Here is an 18,497-nt window from a genome sequence, read left to right on the forward strand (position 1 = left end):
GTAAGCAAAGATATTTGTTGTTTGTATTATGAAGCAAAGTAGAAGTAATGGGGATAAAGAAGCTTGAGAAAAAATGGCATAATTCTGCAACTTGATAAGTACGTGTAAAAGATGTTTAAAAATAAAGGGGAAATCAGTTTTCTTGTCAAGATTTTTTTAAAGACATTTTTGAAAGTGCCAGTGGATCTGAAAGGAAGCATTTAAAGCCAAAGAAATACCAGAATAAATTACAAATTCAGATAGCATAATGATTTTTCCATCATGGTTTTAAAAAATATAAATTATTCTTATATGCTTCTGCTCTGCATACTCTCAGACGACTATATTCATGACAGACTTTCTAATGTGATCTATGTAACACCTGCTAATTTTTGTCTTAAGTTGACTTTCTTAAATCCTGTCTTGCTTTCCTTAGTCATATTACATCAGATTTGCTTCTTGCTTTCCAAAGGTACCTTACCTTGTCTGTTGAATATTCAGTGGAAGTTCTTAAAGCTGATCATTAGGCATCTTCTAGTAACCAGGAATTATACTGGACTCAGGGTTCCAATGTAAATAATAAAAATGGGTCACATGTACTCTGTTTATAGTTATATTCAGATAGTGAGGCAAATGCTTCTTTATTAAACTATATTTGTTTCAGTTCTGAAATATGTGCTACTAATTAGAGACCCCATTGAGACATCTTTGGCAAAATTATCTATGTTGTTATTAGATAAATCATAGATTTTTTTTAAAATTTCTTATCTTTTTTCATATTCCAATGAAGAAATAAATCTTGAGTGCTTTCAAATTTTGTATAAGTAAAATAAGAAAACAGTCATCTGTATAATATAATAATTAGAAAAGGGAAATGTTAAAGTTTGGAATAATACTTCTATTGTTTGAATTTTTCTATAATCCATTCAAATTCTCTGGAGTATTTTTCTGACAGTGTATGTCTTACTCCTCTTTTGATTCCCTAGGCATTTTTCATTATGTTTTCACTCTGATTACTTTGTGCCTTTTTTTTTTCCAATTTTTAAAATGTGATTTTCCTGAAGAATTGTTTTTGCAAACATAGTGAAAAGCAAAAAATGCCAACTCTAGCTTTTGCTTTCTAGAATTCTTGCAATACCATCCAATGTGAGAAAGAAAAAATGGAAATAGGCATAGAAAGCCTATACAGACAGAATAATTTAGAAATGTTCCTTCAAAGTACATTTTTAATGTTTTCCTCACAAATAAATGCATTAAATTGTATGTGGAGGCAAATTTAACTTCTGAGTAATTATTTCTTCATTATCATTTTAAAATATTGTGTGATGGATAATATTTGTTAATGATTATGGAACTTAAATGAAACCTAATGAATTTCTGAACAAAAGCTACTAAAATTTATTCATAGATTCATTTGATTCTTTTTAATTCTCTTTATTTTATTTTATCAGTCTGCTTTATGTATCTCATGCGTTTTCATTTTTTGACTTGTTTCTTCTTCATTTAGTCTGTATTCTGAGATATAATGACCTGAAAAACTGCTATTTACTGCTTGGCCACAAATAATTAAAATGAAAACTAACCCTATTGTCTGCTTTATTCTATTATTTTGCTTTCATTTATTTATTAAATTTATGTTTTTACTAAAGATTTTGCTTTCTGTATTTGTAGTAGCAATACACTCTGATCTTATTTATCCTCCAGTTTCAATGTTTCAATGTGTTATCTTTTTGAAAAATTAGCATCCTCATTTGTCTTGCATATGACTCATTTTCACTTCTACTATATTTATCCAGAAAATTCTATCATCAAAAGCAGCTCATTTCTATTACAGAGTTGTAGTTTCAGTAAAATATAAAGGTATTTGAAAACACTAACCTCTTGAGGAAAATATTTTTAAAAATCACCTCGTCTTATTACTGATTTTAACATTGCGTAGATTCCTTGTCCTTAAACATAGATTGAAATAAGCACATCATGCTTGTGGAAAGAATTGAGGTAGCTCATTGTTGTAAAACCGTGCAAAACAAGATTAGGATTGGATAGTTGTCTTAAATAGCACATGCATGGTTGTTTCTCCTATTTATATGCACTATCTTCACATCACCTTTTCTAGGTTTCCCAGGCTGGAGATCTGTTGATTGAAGTTTATGTAGAAAGGAAGGAACCTGATTGTAGTATTATAATTCGGGTGAGTCCTAAAGAAAGACATAAAAGAGTGTTGTTGGAAATCACAAGTGTGACATAGCTTACATATTTTGAATTTTCCAATATTTCTTATATTTTATGTTACCTCTCCAGTTCAAACAATGACTGATGACAAAATTAATTTTTATACCAATGTCATCTTGGAATTTTATGTTTTAGTAATTTGGAGATAAAACATTTTCTGTGCTTTAGGTTAGAGTTAGGGTTTTCTGCAGGTTCTGGAAAACAACCTGAGCTCAACTTCTCAACTTCTGAACACTAAGCCAGTGATTAAAAGGGCTTCAGCCTTAATCTTCTCACTTATAAAATGAGGGAAATTTTAATATTTAAATCATTGACACGAGCATTGACTAAGCTAATACATGTAAAACACTTGGAAAAATTTTCAATATAATTTAATCAATAGCTAATCCTACTGTGCTAGTATATTATTGATACTATTAATCTCCCACCCTTGTTTCCTATAATTTAGCATGTACTCTTCCAATTTACTTGACTATTGAATAGCTCTTTTCTTCTTTGAGGATACTGATTATATTTGCTGAATTAAAAATAGGTATTTCTGCTGGGCGTGGTGGCGCACGCCTGTAATCCCCGTGCTTGGGAGGCGGAGACAGGAGGATCGCGCAGGTTCAAAGCCAGCCTTGCTGGCTTAAGAGACCCTGTTTCCAAATAAAAATATAAAATAGGCCTGGAAGTGTAGCTTGAAGGTAGAAGGGCTTCCAGGAACCCCAGTACCACCAAAAACAAACAAACAAACAAACAAACAAATAGGTATTTCTTATGCTACCATATCCAGTAATTAGTCTCCCTTAGGGATACTAATAGTGATGTTTCATGTTCTTATTTGGTAAGACTACTTTTTCCATATGAGGAATAGCATTCTGCTATGTAACTTAAATTCAATGTCAGCTTTTTATCTTTCTTAAATCCAAGGTTAAACAGCCACATTAGATATTTATGGACTTTAGTTATATTCAATAAATTTTAATTATTCATTTGGATATCTCGAATAGTTATATACTATGATTCTATGGCACTAACTATCTTACTTAGAAAATAGAGCTGAAATATGACAATTATAGGCACCATGATAAAATGCCTTAGGCATTTGCCTTGCCAGTCTTTGGCCACATCATAGTTCATATGCTAAATATGTGATTTTTATAATGGATATGAAAAACTAGTACAGGTTAATCACTGTACATCTATTACTAATGCTAAAAAAGCTATTCAAAACATATGACTTTACTTATACATAAATCCTTTAGCATCACATTTTCATTTCATTTCACTTATAAATCTGTTTCAGTCAGCAATCTCGCCAGCATGATGTAGATGCCTGACAGCACAACTTAGGGAAAGAAAGATTCATTGGGGCTCCTGGTTTCAGAGGTTTTAGTTCATAGAGCTGGCTCCAAAGTACAAATGACAGTGGCAGTGTGCAGGTCACGCTGCTTTCACATCACAGATACCATAAGCAGAGAGATGGAGAAGAGGGGCCCGTGGACATGTTTCATCCACAAGACCACACCCCAGTGGCCCACCTCCTCCAGCTACACCCCACCTGCCTATGCAGCCACCCAGTAAATCCATTTAAATTATTAATCCACCAATGGATTTATCCACTAATGAGATTAGAACCCTCACCGTTCAATTATTTCACCTCTGAACCATTTTTGCAGTGCCAATTCATGAACTTTTCTAGAAGGCATTCTATATCTGAATTATAACAAAATCTATAACATCAATTACTACAATTGAATGAAGTTCTGACATGATCTTAAGTGTATTTAGAACACAGACTACACAGTTTCAGCCATAAAAAAAAACCTCCAAATGCTCTAAAAATAAATAGAACAAAAATAATCAGTAACATTTGCCTTATTGCTTACACTTTTCAAATTCATTTATTTACATTTATCTCAGCTGGCTATTACCTCAGTCCATGGAGGAAACGCGGCAAATGATATCCCCAGTGTATACAAATGCTAACTTGAAATTAAAAGATAAAAAGGCCGTAATACAAGCCCAGCCATCATACTCCACACCAAGTTACTTATACTTACCTGTGCATTCTGTAGAGAAATGATTTCCTAAGCACAGAGTTCTAGGTGGTTTTAAGAGGGGCTTTAGTTCTCTCCTGGAATAGGGCATACATGGGGTTTCTGTCTTCTAGTTTCAAACTGAGGCACTCCCTGCTGTCTATTTCATATGTTTGGTTTTTCAGTAATTATTTATTTAATAAAGGTCTGTACACCTTTTAAAAGTTTTAGATCAATACAAAGCAAGAACATCATTAAAGTGATTAATCTACTATGTCTATTTCTTGAAGTGTTCTACTTTTCCTAGATGCCACTTTTTTAAAAACTTTGTATTTAATGAGCTTTTCAAAATGGTAGAGTGGACCTCATTGTATAATTATTATATCCCAAAAAGCAAGCCCTAAATTCCATGACATATAAGCAGTAAACAATGTGAGTTAACTATAGTGAAGTGTTTTGTTTATTTAGGTACCAACAATATATAGGTTTATGAATAATAAAAAATCAGGAAAAATAAAAATGAGCACATTTCTTTTCTAAAAAATTTTTTTTTTTGTGGTACTGGGGGTGGAACCCAGATGCTTTCTACCTCCGGGCTATACTCCCAGACCTATTTTATATCTTATTTGGAAACAGGGTCTCACTAAGTTGCTGAGAGCCTCACTAAGTAGCTGAGGCTGGTTTCGAACCTGTGCGATCCTCCTGTCTCAGCCTCCCAAGCGAGAGGATTACAACCATGAGCCACCACACCCGGCTCTAAAAAATGTTTTAAAGCTGCACTCTTACTCAAACATGCAGAGTAAGTTGCAGTTACTATATTCTAATGCTTAAAATATCATTTATTTGTTTAACTTTATAATAAAATTTTAACTGAAGAAGGTCATCTTGCTTCTGGCCAGTATGCAGTTAAGATTGGCAAAACCAAAAGTAAAGAAATAAATCAGAAATCCTAAAGGTCCCTGAAGAGGTGGTGTGTTTATGCGGTGCCTCCGGCTTTGGGACTCTTATGGAGCTGGGCCTCAAGCTGGTGCTGCAGACTTTGCCCTATACCCTAAAGTTCTGGCTCCAGCATACTATGGTATCTCTCACCATCTGTCACTTGGCATGGAAGGGCACACCACACACTACCAAAACCCTGGGGCTTCTTGGCATTGCAGGCAGCGCTCAGTGAACTGTGTATAATAAACCAAATCACTCTGCACTCTTGATTAGGGATCTGACAAGTGATAAGTTTTACTCCTACAAGGCTGTTGGATTTGTTGTCTGCTAAAAGTCTTCATTTTTGACTATGTATTTTTCCCTTCTGAGCAATGTAGTTGCTAAGTAAGAAAAGTAATTCTTCCTGATTATATTTATATTGTAGTATTCCTTTGCATTTACATTAAAATGCATTATGGTTTATGGAGAAGAGCTGAACATTCTTAGAAAATTAACTATTACTAGGAAGAGTCTTGATGGAGGAATATTATTGCCCTAGCATAAAGCTGCTCCTGTGTCTGAAAAATCTTTGACGAAATATGTTTTTTCTTATAGATATCTCCTGTGATGGAAGCAGAAGAATTAACTAATGATATATTAGCAATAAAAAATATCATTCCCACAAAAGGCGATATTTGGGCCACATTTGAAGTCATTGAAAATGAAGAACTTGGTAAGTTACTTTTATGCAAAGGATTCTTAAATCCCTTCTAGCATGGAGAAATACTCTTTCGAAGTGACAACTCATTACAAGCATTTTATGTTTTTCTAAAGATTAGCATCTCATTATGAATCCCCTTCTCCCCCAGTGCATGTCTTGCTATATGTTGTCACCATTTGAGGTTTCCTTCCAATGATTTTACTCATGCAAATAATTAGATTACTTTATTGACTATGAAAATGTAGTATAAAGCATTAGACATTTCCGTTGTTGCCTGATGAGATAAAGTCTTGTTTTATAAGGACAAGTAACCTGATTTATAACGATATTCTAAATGTCACAATCACCATCCACCCCATTCCTCTATGCCACTTATTTAACAAGAACAAGGAGTGCTTATTTAAAAGATTATTTATTATTCTAAAATAGTAGATTTCCTTTCAGCTTAGCAAAAGCATCTCTTTGGACTTTTTCATTTTCCTGTCTTTACTGTATCATAAATGTTATCATTTGTCATTCCAAAAATACCTTGAAGGGTAAAGAGACTTTTTAAAATACCTTGACTACTCTAGTAGTCAAGTACTGAATAAGCTTAACATTCTAATGATACTATTTGGTTTTAAAGACAGTCAGGGAAAAAATGAAGAAAACAAGACGTACAATGTCTTTGTACCTTCACTATCTGTCTGGATGATATCTACTAAGGTCTTGGAACACTTTCAACTATAGCTTGTCAAACTGCCAAAAGGAAATCCTTGCCACCTATAAGCTCAAGATAAAAATTAAAATTCAATGTTGAAATACCCCCATGGTGTATTACTAGTAGTATTGTAATCAGCATTAGAATGAAATGGGATTATTAAGTACTTTGCCTTTCATTAGTCCATGTTGATTTTCGGGGGAGAGGGTCTGTGGATGGAACTCAGAGACATTCTACCTCTGAGCTACACCCCCTGCTTTATTTTTTATTGTTTATTTGAAACAGGGTCTCACTGAGTTGCAAAGGGCCTCACTAAGTAGCTGAGGCTGGCTTTGAACCTGCATAATCTTCCTGTCTCAGCCTCCCAAATGCTGGGATTACAAGCTTGTGCCACCATGCCTGGCTTGATATTTTTATTATTGGTGCATTGTACTCATGCATCTTAATGGGGTACAAGATAGTAGAGGCATATGTGCACATATCATTTATTTAGACCTGTTCATTTTAATCAGGATTCTTCCACCTCTTTTCCTTACTGACACATAAAGTACTATTACCCTCTGATTATGTGGATTTGACAGAGAAAGCCTCTCACAGCTCTACATCAAGTTTGATGCAGATTTGGGTTTTTGGAAGTTTCATTATTGGGAAAGCCATAATTTTCTCTGGAAACCCTGTGCCATTACTACCAAAAGTATAAGGGCAACAGTTATTATTTTAGATGGAAATGAATTAGCTCTCTATTTTACAAAAGGCCAAGTTCTTTGGACAAGATTTTAACACAGAATTGATAACATTTTGTTTTACCCAGCTGAAGAACCGCATCCATAACCTGTTCTTCTCAAAATACACTGAATTTTTTTAAACAATTTTCACTCTGTAAATAGCATACAACAGAGTAATTTCGTAGCAATGCTCTCATGCCAGGTGACTTGATGCACTGTATAACCTATCATGACACATGGTTGCAAATATAATTATAAATTAATATTTGTTTATACCTAGGAATTTATATTCCAACAATATTTGATAAATCAATAATTTTTCTCTTGTTATCTCTTTCTTAATTTGAAAATTAATGCCATTTGTACTGATAGCACTTGACAGTCTTTTCATCCCATCTTTTCAGCTTTCTTCTTTATTAGGAACCAGTGTCTTCAAGGTTTTCATTCTTCTGAAGTATTTCATACTATACTGTGATATTGACCAGAAAAATATACTTAATTTTTGTAACCAAAAATAATTACATGCCCATTTATTAAGCATGGATATCTGCTGTGATATATTTAATTGCATGAAGAACTCTTTAGTTCTATCACTATTGCATATATTTGAAATGGTGTATAGTAATGCCCCTTTTTAATATAAATGTTCTGATATTTAAGAAGTCTCATTACTTGTTTAATCTTGCAATAAAGGAGAGTACGTTTTTATTTCATGTCACACACTATTCTATTTAAGAATAGCCTTGCTTTGTCAAGTCAACTGCTCTACCATCAGTCTTTTTGCCTGCAGAATGTTGAAACCATTGTGACATTATTTCCTTACCATCTTCTCAGAAAGGATGCAGAAATGAAGGGGAAATTGTGAACTGATGTTATTTGCTTAGCTTAGGCAACCTTTTTAAATCTACAAAAAAATATCCTAGCAGGTTGACACTTTTTTCCCCAAAATCCCATATGATAAACCAGTACGGCGAGGTTCCTATAATTGAATAAAATAAAATTAAATGTAATAGTTTAGATTTGAGAATTTAAAGTCAGATAGATTTAGGTTCAAGTTTTTTGTTCCTCACCTTAACCAGTTATGTAAATTTAAACAAAGAGTTGAAATTCTATGATGATTAGTTTTCTTATGTGTAAAATATGAATGGTAAGAATTATATGTACTAAAGAGAATTATTGTGGGAATTTAAGGTGATAACTGATATAAAATATGCAGTATATATGATATCTGGTATATCATTGTGATTTCTAATGTAAATGATGTACTTTAACAAACATATCAAAGTCAATCACTAAGCCAAGGATGAAAAGGGGGGGGGAGGGCATGGGGCGGGAATTGGGTAAGGGCTAATTGGGTGATGTGTATGTGTATGTCTACCATGGTGGATACCATTAAAATGTATGACTACAATGCACAAATAAAAACTTTTAAAAACCAGCAAATAATTTTGATAAAGAATTTAAAAAATTAAAAATGACAGCTATTAATGGGACCAATAATTTCTCAGAGTTTACATGTAATAGAATAAAGAATTATATCAAATGTAAAGGGAATGCTTCTTCTATAATTAGTTTTATAATTAAATATTTCTAATTTCAATTATAAGAAAATCATTAATTATCTAAAGGAAAGTAATTATGATTTTTTAAATGGTTACATAACAAACAAGTGTTTCTGCACAGATTAACTTATACAGTAAATTTCACCATGAGCTTAATAATGTTCTAGGTATTGGAGTCTCTTATAATATTAGTACTATTATTGTGTAACTAAGATAGGATTATGCATATTGTTTCCTATGAATCTTTCAAAAGGATTTTTAACATTTATAATATTAAAGTAAACATTTTCTTCCTATATTTACCTTCAGTTCAATTTGGCTCTTATGTTTGCAGAGCGCCCCCTTCACTACACAGAAAATGTGTTGGAGCAGGTGCTTCGGTGGAGTTCACTAGCTGAACCCGGCTCTGCTTATCTGGTGGTGAAGAAATTCTTAACCATTGACACAATTAAACACTACAGAGGTAGGTGCCATTGCTTTACATTGTAAGGATGATGGACAGTTCAAGTGATTAAGGGGTAATTATAGTGGCACAAGTGGTATTGAAAATAAAAAAATGAATAGCTACACACAGAATCTTATTACATGGTATTGTAGAGAAGAAGAATATATGGAAAGAAGGAAATTTCCCTAGCATGTATCCATGTGGTAACAGTTGTTCAATTTTATGGTACAAAGTTAAAATTGGGGGATGAATGATTCATGTTTTTAGGAGTTGTTTGCTGTATTTATGCCTATATATTTTCCAATTTTTTTTTTTTTTTTTTTTGCGGGTCTGGGGCTGGAACCCAGAGGCATTTGACCTCCAAGCTACACCCCCTGCCCAATTTTTTATTCTTTATTTTGAAACATGGTCTCACTGAGTTGCGAAGGGCCTTACTAAGTAGCTGAGGCTGTCTGCGAACCGCGATCCTCCCGTCTCACCCTCCCAAATGCTGGGATTACAAGTGTGCACCACCACGCCCGGCTATATTTTCCAATTTTAAAGTTGATGTTGTTGTCTCTTTTTCTTTTTTTATAATTGGTGCATTGCAGTCATATATCTTATTGGGTACAAGATAGTAGAGGCATACACGCACACATCATTCATTTAGCCCTTCCCCACTTCCTACCCCTTTCTCTCCTCCCTCTCTCCTTCATATGTGTGGCTAAGTGATTGATTTTGATATGTTTATGAATGTACATCTCACATGGAGACTTCTTCTTTATTTATTATTAGATTTGAAAAATTTCTGGCCATTCAAGAAGTTCAAGTAATATGGCTCCAGTATCGAGTGCTCATTGTAAATGTCACTTCTTTTTTTGCAGTGACACTGGAAAACAAATACAAATAAAACATTTCCAGCAATATCACTTGTTATGCATTGAGGTGGAGGGACACATTGTACCGTTTAAAAAGAAGTTAGCTAGCATAGGCGAACCATATAAGATAGTCTGTGAATATACATCAGAAAACTTTATTTTTCAGCCTACCATTCCTATGTCATCAACTGACAACCTGAAAAAGATTCCAGCCAGGCTTATATATATATGTCAACCTCAAAAACTAAGAATCCAAGTTTTTAGTAGAAAGTTTTCCATAACCTACATAAGTAATAATAACAGTAGCCTTAATCACATATTATTAGCCAAGCTTTGTAGACACCAAGGCTCCCATTTTCATTGGCATCATGTATATATAGGAGAATACCCCTGTCAATCTGATTATCTTGTATGGGAAAGTGGGGAGTAGGAGGGAGCCAGGAGAAGCTCACCAAGTGCCGTGTGCATGAGTGCCACTGTAACTATGAACTGCGTTATGATGTGAGACTACAACACAACCATAAAAGCATAAAAATAAACATTAAAAAATTTCCTGACCTTTATATTTTTATGTGAATTTTACAAAAGAGGAAAGGAAAGATGAGAGAAGTTAAGTAACTTGATCAAAATTATAGTTATTGGTTCTGATAACAGATTCGTCTGCCACCTAATTATTTTTAAAACAAAATTTAAGGGGTGAGGGATGGTGGTGCAGTTCTAAAATGTTGTAACCTACTCAGCATGATGAGATTTTATCATAGTCAAGAGTCACAGTATAAGGGCTAAATGAGTCACGTGAATTCCTAACTCTACCCAAGCTATTGTAATGAATTTCTGATATCATAATACTGTCCTTTGTATTTATGGTCACATGAAAGTATTTTTAGAAAATGCACCCTGTTCTTATGAACATCGAAATACAAAAAATAAGTATTATTCTTTTTGCTGTAGAAACTTAGCTTTTTAGAGACCTTGATCTTATTTTAAATTTTTTGATTCTGATACCACTGACCTTGAGCCACACCCTCCCTGTTCCTCTCTAATGATTGCAGTAGAGGATGTCTGAAGTCATTGGAGTGGATCTCATAGAGCAGAGGTTCTCATTAGAAATGCTTTTGCTGGCTCAGGACATTTAGCAGTCTGTAGACATGTCTGACTTCACAACTGGAGGTGGGTTGGGAAATACAAGACTCTATATTTAGTGGATTCTTCTAAACATTCTAAAGATTCTGAAAAAAAAAAAAAACACACAAGACGGCTCTCTATAAGGCATCATCAACCTCAGAATACAATGGTGCCCATTGAGAGCTCTGTAAGATCTCTTCTAGTCCTCAAAATTTATTTTAATATTTGAATAAAGAAAAAGCATAAGAAAAAGTTTACTGAGCTGGGTGTGTAACTTACTGGGTACAGCACTTGCCTAGCATGTTTATGGGCCTGAGAAATCTTTATATCCAACAAAAGGAAGGAAAAAAGGAAGAAAGGGATGGAGGAAAGAATAAAATTGAGCTTACAAACCATGTCCTGTCAATATTATCACTTCCCATATTTTGTAATATAAGATAACTTTTCCTCCTAATTTTATCGTTTCAGTGATATTTTTCTAATATTCTAAAATATTTCTTTTTTTTGTTTTGTTTTGTTTTGGTGGTACTGGGGTTCCTGGAAGCCCTTCTACCTCCGGGCTACACTCCCAGACCTATTTTTATATTTTTATTTGGAAACAGGGTCTCTTAAGCCAGAGGAAGTGGCTGGCTTTGAACCTTGTTGATCCTCCTGTCTCCGCCTCCCAAGGGCAGGGATTACAAGAGTGTGCCACCACGCCTAGCTTAAAATATTTCTATTTTTTTTTGTTGTTGGTGGGAGGGGGGAAGGGAAAACAGGGACGGGGGGGAGAGGGCACCAAATATAGTTTAAATGTATACTATTTATGTTCAATAAAAAATTGTTAAAAAAGAAAGAAAGAAAGAAAGAAAGAAAGAAAGAAAGAAAGAAAGAAAGAAAGAAAGAAAGAAAAATTTCTATTTTTGCACATCACAAAATGTTTGAAATTTATACCTTCATATAATACCTTAGCTGTTATTTGAATGTTAGTGGTCTGGTTATGTGAATAAAAATGTATGATAAATAAGACTTAGAAACTTCTGATAGAAAAAAAGGTTTTGTGTATGTAGGGTTTTATGAGTGTAGGGTTTTCTGTATATCCTAGCCCTAGGATAGCATTGAGTGCTATTAATCTTTGGGTGAAAAACAGGATTGTACAAAACAATCTGATTTATATCAATCACATGGAGTAAAATCTTTAAGTTGTTTAAGTCAAGAAGAAGCTATACAGTGGCAAGCTGTACATTGACTTTACACAAACTGGGTAATAAGATTGGGTGTTAATATATTCGTTGCATTGTCTTGATGTGAAGTGCATTAGTCCTTTTGTTGGGAAAACATCAAGTCTATGAGGTCTAGATTAAGCATGTTGCGTAAAAACTGGACTAAAAGTGACAGGCTTAACTGATATTTTCAGACATTTGGATGAAACATTCTCTGGAGTGTCAGTAAAGTTGTGTTACCCTTTTATCTCTTTATGTCCTCTAGTTGAGCAGAAAATATAAACTCTTGTGAATTGTCCATATCTTATTTAGCAGGATCTAATATGCACCTATTTGTTATTATACTGTCTGGTAGTTCTTTCAAGAAATTGGGTCTTTATGCAAGAGAGAGAGAGAGGGAGAGAGAGAGAGAGACAGACAGACAGACAGACAGAGAAAATGAATCTGGGCATGGTGGTGCACTCTTATAATTCCAGCATTTGGGAGGCTGAGACCAGAGGATTGCAGTTTGTGGACAGCCTCAGCTACTTAATGAGGCCCTCTACAACTCAGTGAGACCTGGTTTCAAAATAAAGAATAAAAAAATAGGGAAGGGGGTGTAGCTGCTCAGAGGTCGAATGCCCCTGGGTTCCATCCCCAGACCCACAAAAAAGAAAAAAGAAAGAGATATTAGAGTAATACCAAAGGTGATATGTTCATGGAACCATTTCCTATTAGTAGTTACCATTTTTAAGCAAAAATAGGAATAAAATAATTTAATTTTCTGTCCAATATATTTTTCATAATTTTTTGTGGTGCTGGAGATGAAACTCAGGGGCATCCCGCCTTTGAGCTACCCTCCCCAGCCCAATTTGTTATTCTCTATTTTAAAACAGGATCTCACTAGGTCACAGAGGGCCTCAGTAAGTAGCAGAGGCTGGCTACAAACCTGTGATCCTCCTGTTTAAGCTTCCCAAATACTAAGATGAAAAGCATGCACCACCACGCCCAGCTCATGAATGTTTTTAATTAGAGTTTGATTTTTATTCAGATTGTCAAAGCAAAGCAAAATAATATTTTTCTTTATGGTTGGTTTTGTATTTGTTTGAATTTAGGACTGTTTCTTCTACTTCTTCTCCCACTACTACTACTCCCACATTCTACCTTTGAGCTATACCCCCAGCCTTTTTTATTTTTAATTTTGAAATGGGATCTCACTAAATTATTGTGCACTGGACTTGAACTTGCAATCTTCCTGCCTCAGCCTCCAAAGTGCTGGAATTACATTTTTGCACTACCATGCCCAGTTTGGGATTGTCCCTTTATAAAAGTGTTAGTGTAATCTCTCTCTCTCTCTTTTTTTTTTTTTTTTTTTTTTTTGGTGGTGGTGGTACTGGGAGTGGAACCCAGAGGCTTTCTACTTCTGGGCTATACTCCCAGACCTTTTATATATTTTATTTGGAAACAGGGTCTCACTAAGTTGCTGAAGGCCTCACTAAGTAGCTGAGGCTGGCTTCGAACCTGTGCGATCCTCCTGTCTCAGCCTCCCAAGCGCGGGGGTGCCACCACGCCCGGCTGTAATCTCTTTTTTATAATCATTTCTCTAAGTCATAATTTCCTTTCCGTGGTTCTTTCTTGCAGCACCCAGGAACCACTACTCTTAAAAATTATGGACTGTAAAAGGAAATAATGAAAGTAAATGTTATTTCTTTGGCAGTATGTTAGGAGAAAAACTAGAATCATTTTAGAAATAATTCTTCAAAGCAGAAGACAAGTGATGTTAAACATTTATTTTATTCTCAAGAATTTTTTTTTTTCAATGTTATGGGACAGGTACAAAAAAAGTAGTTTGAAGACAAAGTTAGTGAGATGCACTACATTTTTCTCTAAATAACAAATAGCTAATGTGTTAGCATCTTGTTCTAACAGAGAATTTGGGCTGTGGATGTAGCTTAGCTGTAGAGTGCATGCTCAGTGTGCAGGAGTCCCTGAACTCAAACCCTAACACCCAAACAAACAAACAAACTAACAAACAAAAATAAAACAGACATAAAGGAGTCACTGGAGCATCCTTTGCAGTCTGTCCCCGACCTCATTTAGTTGCCACAAATTTTACTCTCTGTGCCCCTATTCTTATATCTATAACTCTGTATAGATACAAATATATGTGTTATCTTTCATTAATTCTTTGATATTTTTCTGACTTTTATGGGACGAATTACTAGCATATACTTCTGTTTGGTATAATGCACTCGTTACTTTCTAAATAAAGAATGTTTTCATTTAAGTATTTGCAGTAGTTTTGGGGCTTTACGTTCTTCAATTCTCTCATTTTATCTGAACCACTTAAAATGTAGACATCATAAGTAGGAATAGATTTTGGAATCATCCAGCATTTAATTTCTGCTCATTCACTTTGGGTAATGAGATAGCATACTTTGCTTTTATAGAAGTATATGGGAGTTGAAGAATTGTGCTTTGCCTCTACTTAAAAATCAATTCTGTGTTTTTCAGAAGCAGCATTTTATTCCTCAGAGACATTTTATGCCACTGCCATTATTATAATGAGAAGTTAATTAACTTGAAAATAAAGATAATAGTTCTCAAACTTCATTTCTACTCTATGAATTAAAAGCTGAGACATTGAGATAGGGATAATAAAACTTCATTTCGGTTGCTCTTTAGACTTTGTCATAGCTATTCTTATTTGACCACCTTTTGTTATCATGACTTTTTATATTAAATTTCAATATCTCTGTCTCAAGTAAGCCATGAGTTTAGTGTTTTAAGCTCAAAAATAAATAATTTATGTTGCTAAAGTTTTATTTTAATCACTAGTGTCTTTAAAATTACCCCAATAGAATATAATTGAGAGTTAAATTTTAATGATTTAAATGAAGAAATAATTTAATCATATAAATTGTAACTCAAATATAGATCTCTATGTATTTTTAAACTTATGTTGCTGCATATGACAGATGTTTTTTGAATTAAATTTGTACTATAATACTTAAAAATGTAAAGCTTTTTGGTAAGTCCAGACCTGGAAAGCGAAGCCCTTCACTATCAGTGGACTTAAGGGGGGAAAAAAAAGAATTTCAGGCAAGTAATACAAGTCCATACATCACAGTCAAACTAAAATTATTCACTTTCCACTCCCCATCAAATCTTAAATTCAAAGAGGTATAAAAGGTTGAAGGTAAGACCTAGCCCACATCAAGTGAAAGCATTTTCTTGGAAATTTATGATAGTCTTTGGTATTCATTATAGACTATGAATATCCTTTTTCTGATAGTATAATTCCATAGTGAAAAACCAATTGGTAAGTTTTATTAGCTTTTTGTTTTATACAAGAAGGAATCTACTTTAGAAAAAAAAATTTAAAAGATTGTTAAGCATTATCTGTACCCAGAAGTACAAAAAGTGCATGAAGCCTTTTTAAATACCAAGTCATAAGCATACAGTCAATGACTACTATAAGCCAGCGTGTTTACAGAAAGCTTTCACATTCAGAAAAACACTTCATCTAGATCACGGACATCTAATACTGAATGTCTCTTATTACAGGGGATAACATTCTATGTTTTCCTTATCCTAATGTAGAAGACAGAATTCTCATGGATATTATGAGATCTGAATTCTAATTCTATGATGGCTACTTTTAAACTTGTCAGATAGCACTGTGAACTATAATTTTCACATTTCTAAATGAGATATTATGAGATACTACTTGTACTTCTATTTTGAAAAAAAATTGCATGAAAGACTCACATGGGATTAAAATACACTAAAATCCTGAAAACTCTAAAATATTGTCTTTGTGTTTATTAAGAGAATACTCAAGCCAGGCCTGTAGGTGCATGCTTGTAACCCCATCATTTGGGAGGCTGAGACAGGAAGATCACAGTTCACGGCCAACCTCAGCTACTTGGTGAGGCCCTTTGCAACTCAGTGAGACCCTGTTTCAAAATAAAGAATAAAAAATTGGGGCTGGGGGTGTAGCTTGGAGATAGAAAATCTCTTGGTTCCATCCCCACATCCCCAGTACTGTAAAAAAAAAAAAAAGTATACTCAAAACTACAGCCTAATTTAAGATAAAATAAATAGATCAAATACTAAATTTATTTTAGAAATAGTTTATTGTATATAAATGTAATAATAAAACAATAGAAAAGTGGCTTTTTGCCTTTCTCACCTGCATTATCAGTAAAATGAAAATAAATCTCTGGTACTTTTCTAGTCATACCTATTTCAGTTGTAGCTATAGTATATAATTTATATCATTATCCATATAATTATATAACAGTTATTTATATAATTATATAATTTATCTACTTGTAGATAATTAATTATCGAAAAATATTAGACTTCTAGTTCTGATAACCATTTTCTCTTCCATACAAATAATAAAAAGAAAAATCAATTGGGAATTTAGTGTGAGGTGTGTATTTAATATAGCCTAAAACTACTTTCTTAGAGTAACACAATATTTTTGTGTCCATTAGGCTTTTTATTATTATCTGCTATAGGATTAAGGAAATCCCTATTTACCTACTGTGTTCTAAAATAAATCTCTCTTTGTTAATAAAAATTGAAAGCAATAAGTAGTTTACTCCTAAGGAACCATATATCCAGTTTTGTTTCTATGCAGTTGAGAAATTTTATTAAAATCTATCATGAATCAATTCTATAGAATTCTATACAGTGAAATATAAGAAATTCTACTTCTTCCAAAATAAAAGGAATACAGATATTCTGTGCAATCAATCCCAAAGAAAAATGCATAATTTTGAAGTTGGGAGTTTTTAAATGTTACCCTACAAATATTGCCTAATGACTTTGTTTGGCAATTTCCAAGAGGGTGTCATTCATGAAGGCTGCCCATTTATGTACATTAGCACTTTGGGTTTCTGGAAAAGGGAAGAGCTTACCAGAGGAAATTTTTTTCAATAATGTACAGGCTAGAGGAAATAATTTTTTTTTTTTTTTTGCTTGTCTGGGGACGGAACCCAGAGGCATTTGACCTCTGAGCTACATGCCTTGCCCTATTTTTTATTCTTTATTTTGAAACAGGGTCTCACTAAGTTGTGACAGGCCTCACTAAGTAGCTGAAGCTGTCCGCGAACTGTGATCCTCCAGTCTCAGCCTCCTGAATGCTGAGATCACAAGCGTGCGCCACCATGCCTGGCTAGGAAATAATATTTTCTGTTGAGAGAAGAAAGAATTGTATGGTCCATTAAAACATAGTTTTACTCATATATCCCCTCATTACTTAAGATCAAAGCTAAGAAATAGAAAGAGCTCATAGTTACCGTGTGTTTGTTTTGTGCTAGGTAGACAGTAAGTTGCTTGCTTGCTGGCTGCTATATTTTCTTTTTCTTTTTCTTTTTTTTTTTTTTTTTTGCTTCTTACATATACTATTTCATTTAATCTTCCTACTAGTCATAGGAGTTTTTCACAAATACTAGATCTTTTATGACATGAAGAAGATGGGGCATGGAGATCTTATATCTCTTTATGACCATCTTTTGGAAGAGCAGGCATTAAAGTCAAGATTTTTCCAAATCCAACTTGTGTAGATTAGAATGAGACAAAAAGGTAGCAAATTAAATAATACCCATTATGGTACATACTAGGATCATTCTCTGGAGAAATGAAATGCTTGAAGAAGTGCTTTAAGTCTTCAGATTCATTAATATTCACACACACACACAAATTAGTTTTCCCGCATAGTGTACTTAATGGCTTACTTATTTACATTGACTTTATATATTAACTGGTTTCTTTTTCAATAAAAAGAAAACATACCTGGCTAGGCCTAGTGGCACATACCAGTAATACTATTACTTGGGAGGCTAAGACAAGTGGATCACAGGGTCATGGCCAGCCTCAGTAACTTAGTGAGACCCTATTTCAAAATAAACAAATAAAATTAAGCTGGGACTGTAGCTCAAAGGTAGAATACCCCTAGGTTCAATGCCCAACACCAGAAAAAAGAAAAAAACCACAGAAAACATACATGTTGTATCTT

General features: G+C 33.8%; 1 protein-coding gene across 1 annotated transcript in view; it reads left to right on the forward strand.

The window, feature by feature from the left end:
- The window catches only part of ARAP2 (ArfGAP with RhoGAP domain, ankyrin repeat and PH domain 2), a gene marked incomplete at both ends in the record, with an annotated part of 179,420 nt that overhangs the window by 137,700 nt on the left and 23,223 nt on the right, over positions 1 to 18,497 (forward strand). The window contains 3 exons of the mRNA XM_080698069.1: positions 2,096 to 2,170; positions 5,766 to 5,883; positions 9,193 to 9,321. Of these exons, the coding sequence (XP_080554195.1) occupies positions 2,096 to 2,170; positions 5,766 to 5,883; positions 9,193 to 9,321 (322 nt within the window). The remainder of the gene's footprint in view (positions 1 to 2,095; positions 2,171 to 5,765; positions 5,884 to 9,192; positions 9,322 to 18,497) is intronic.

This window comes from Muscardinus avellanarius (assembly GCF_963383645.1).
Source record: "Muscardinus avellanarius genome assembly, chromosome: 6".
In the NCBI taxonomy this organism is placed as follows: Eukaryota; Metazoa; Chordata; class Mammalia; order Rodentia; family Gliridae; genus Muscardinus; species Muscardinus avellanarius.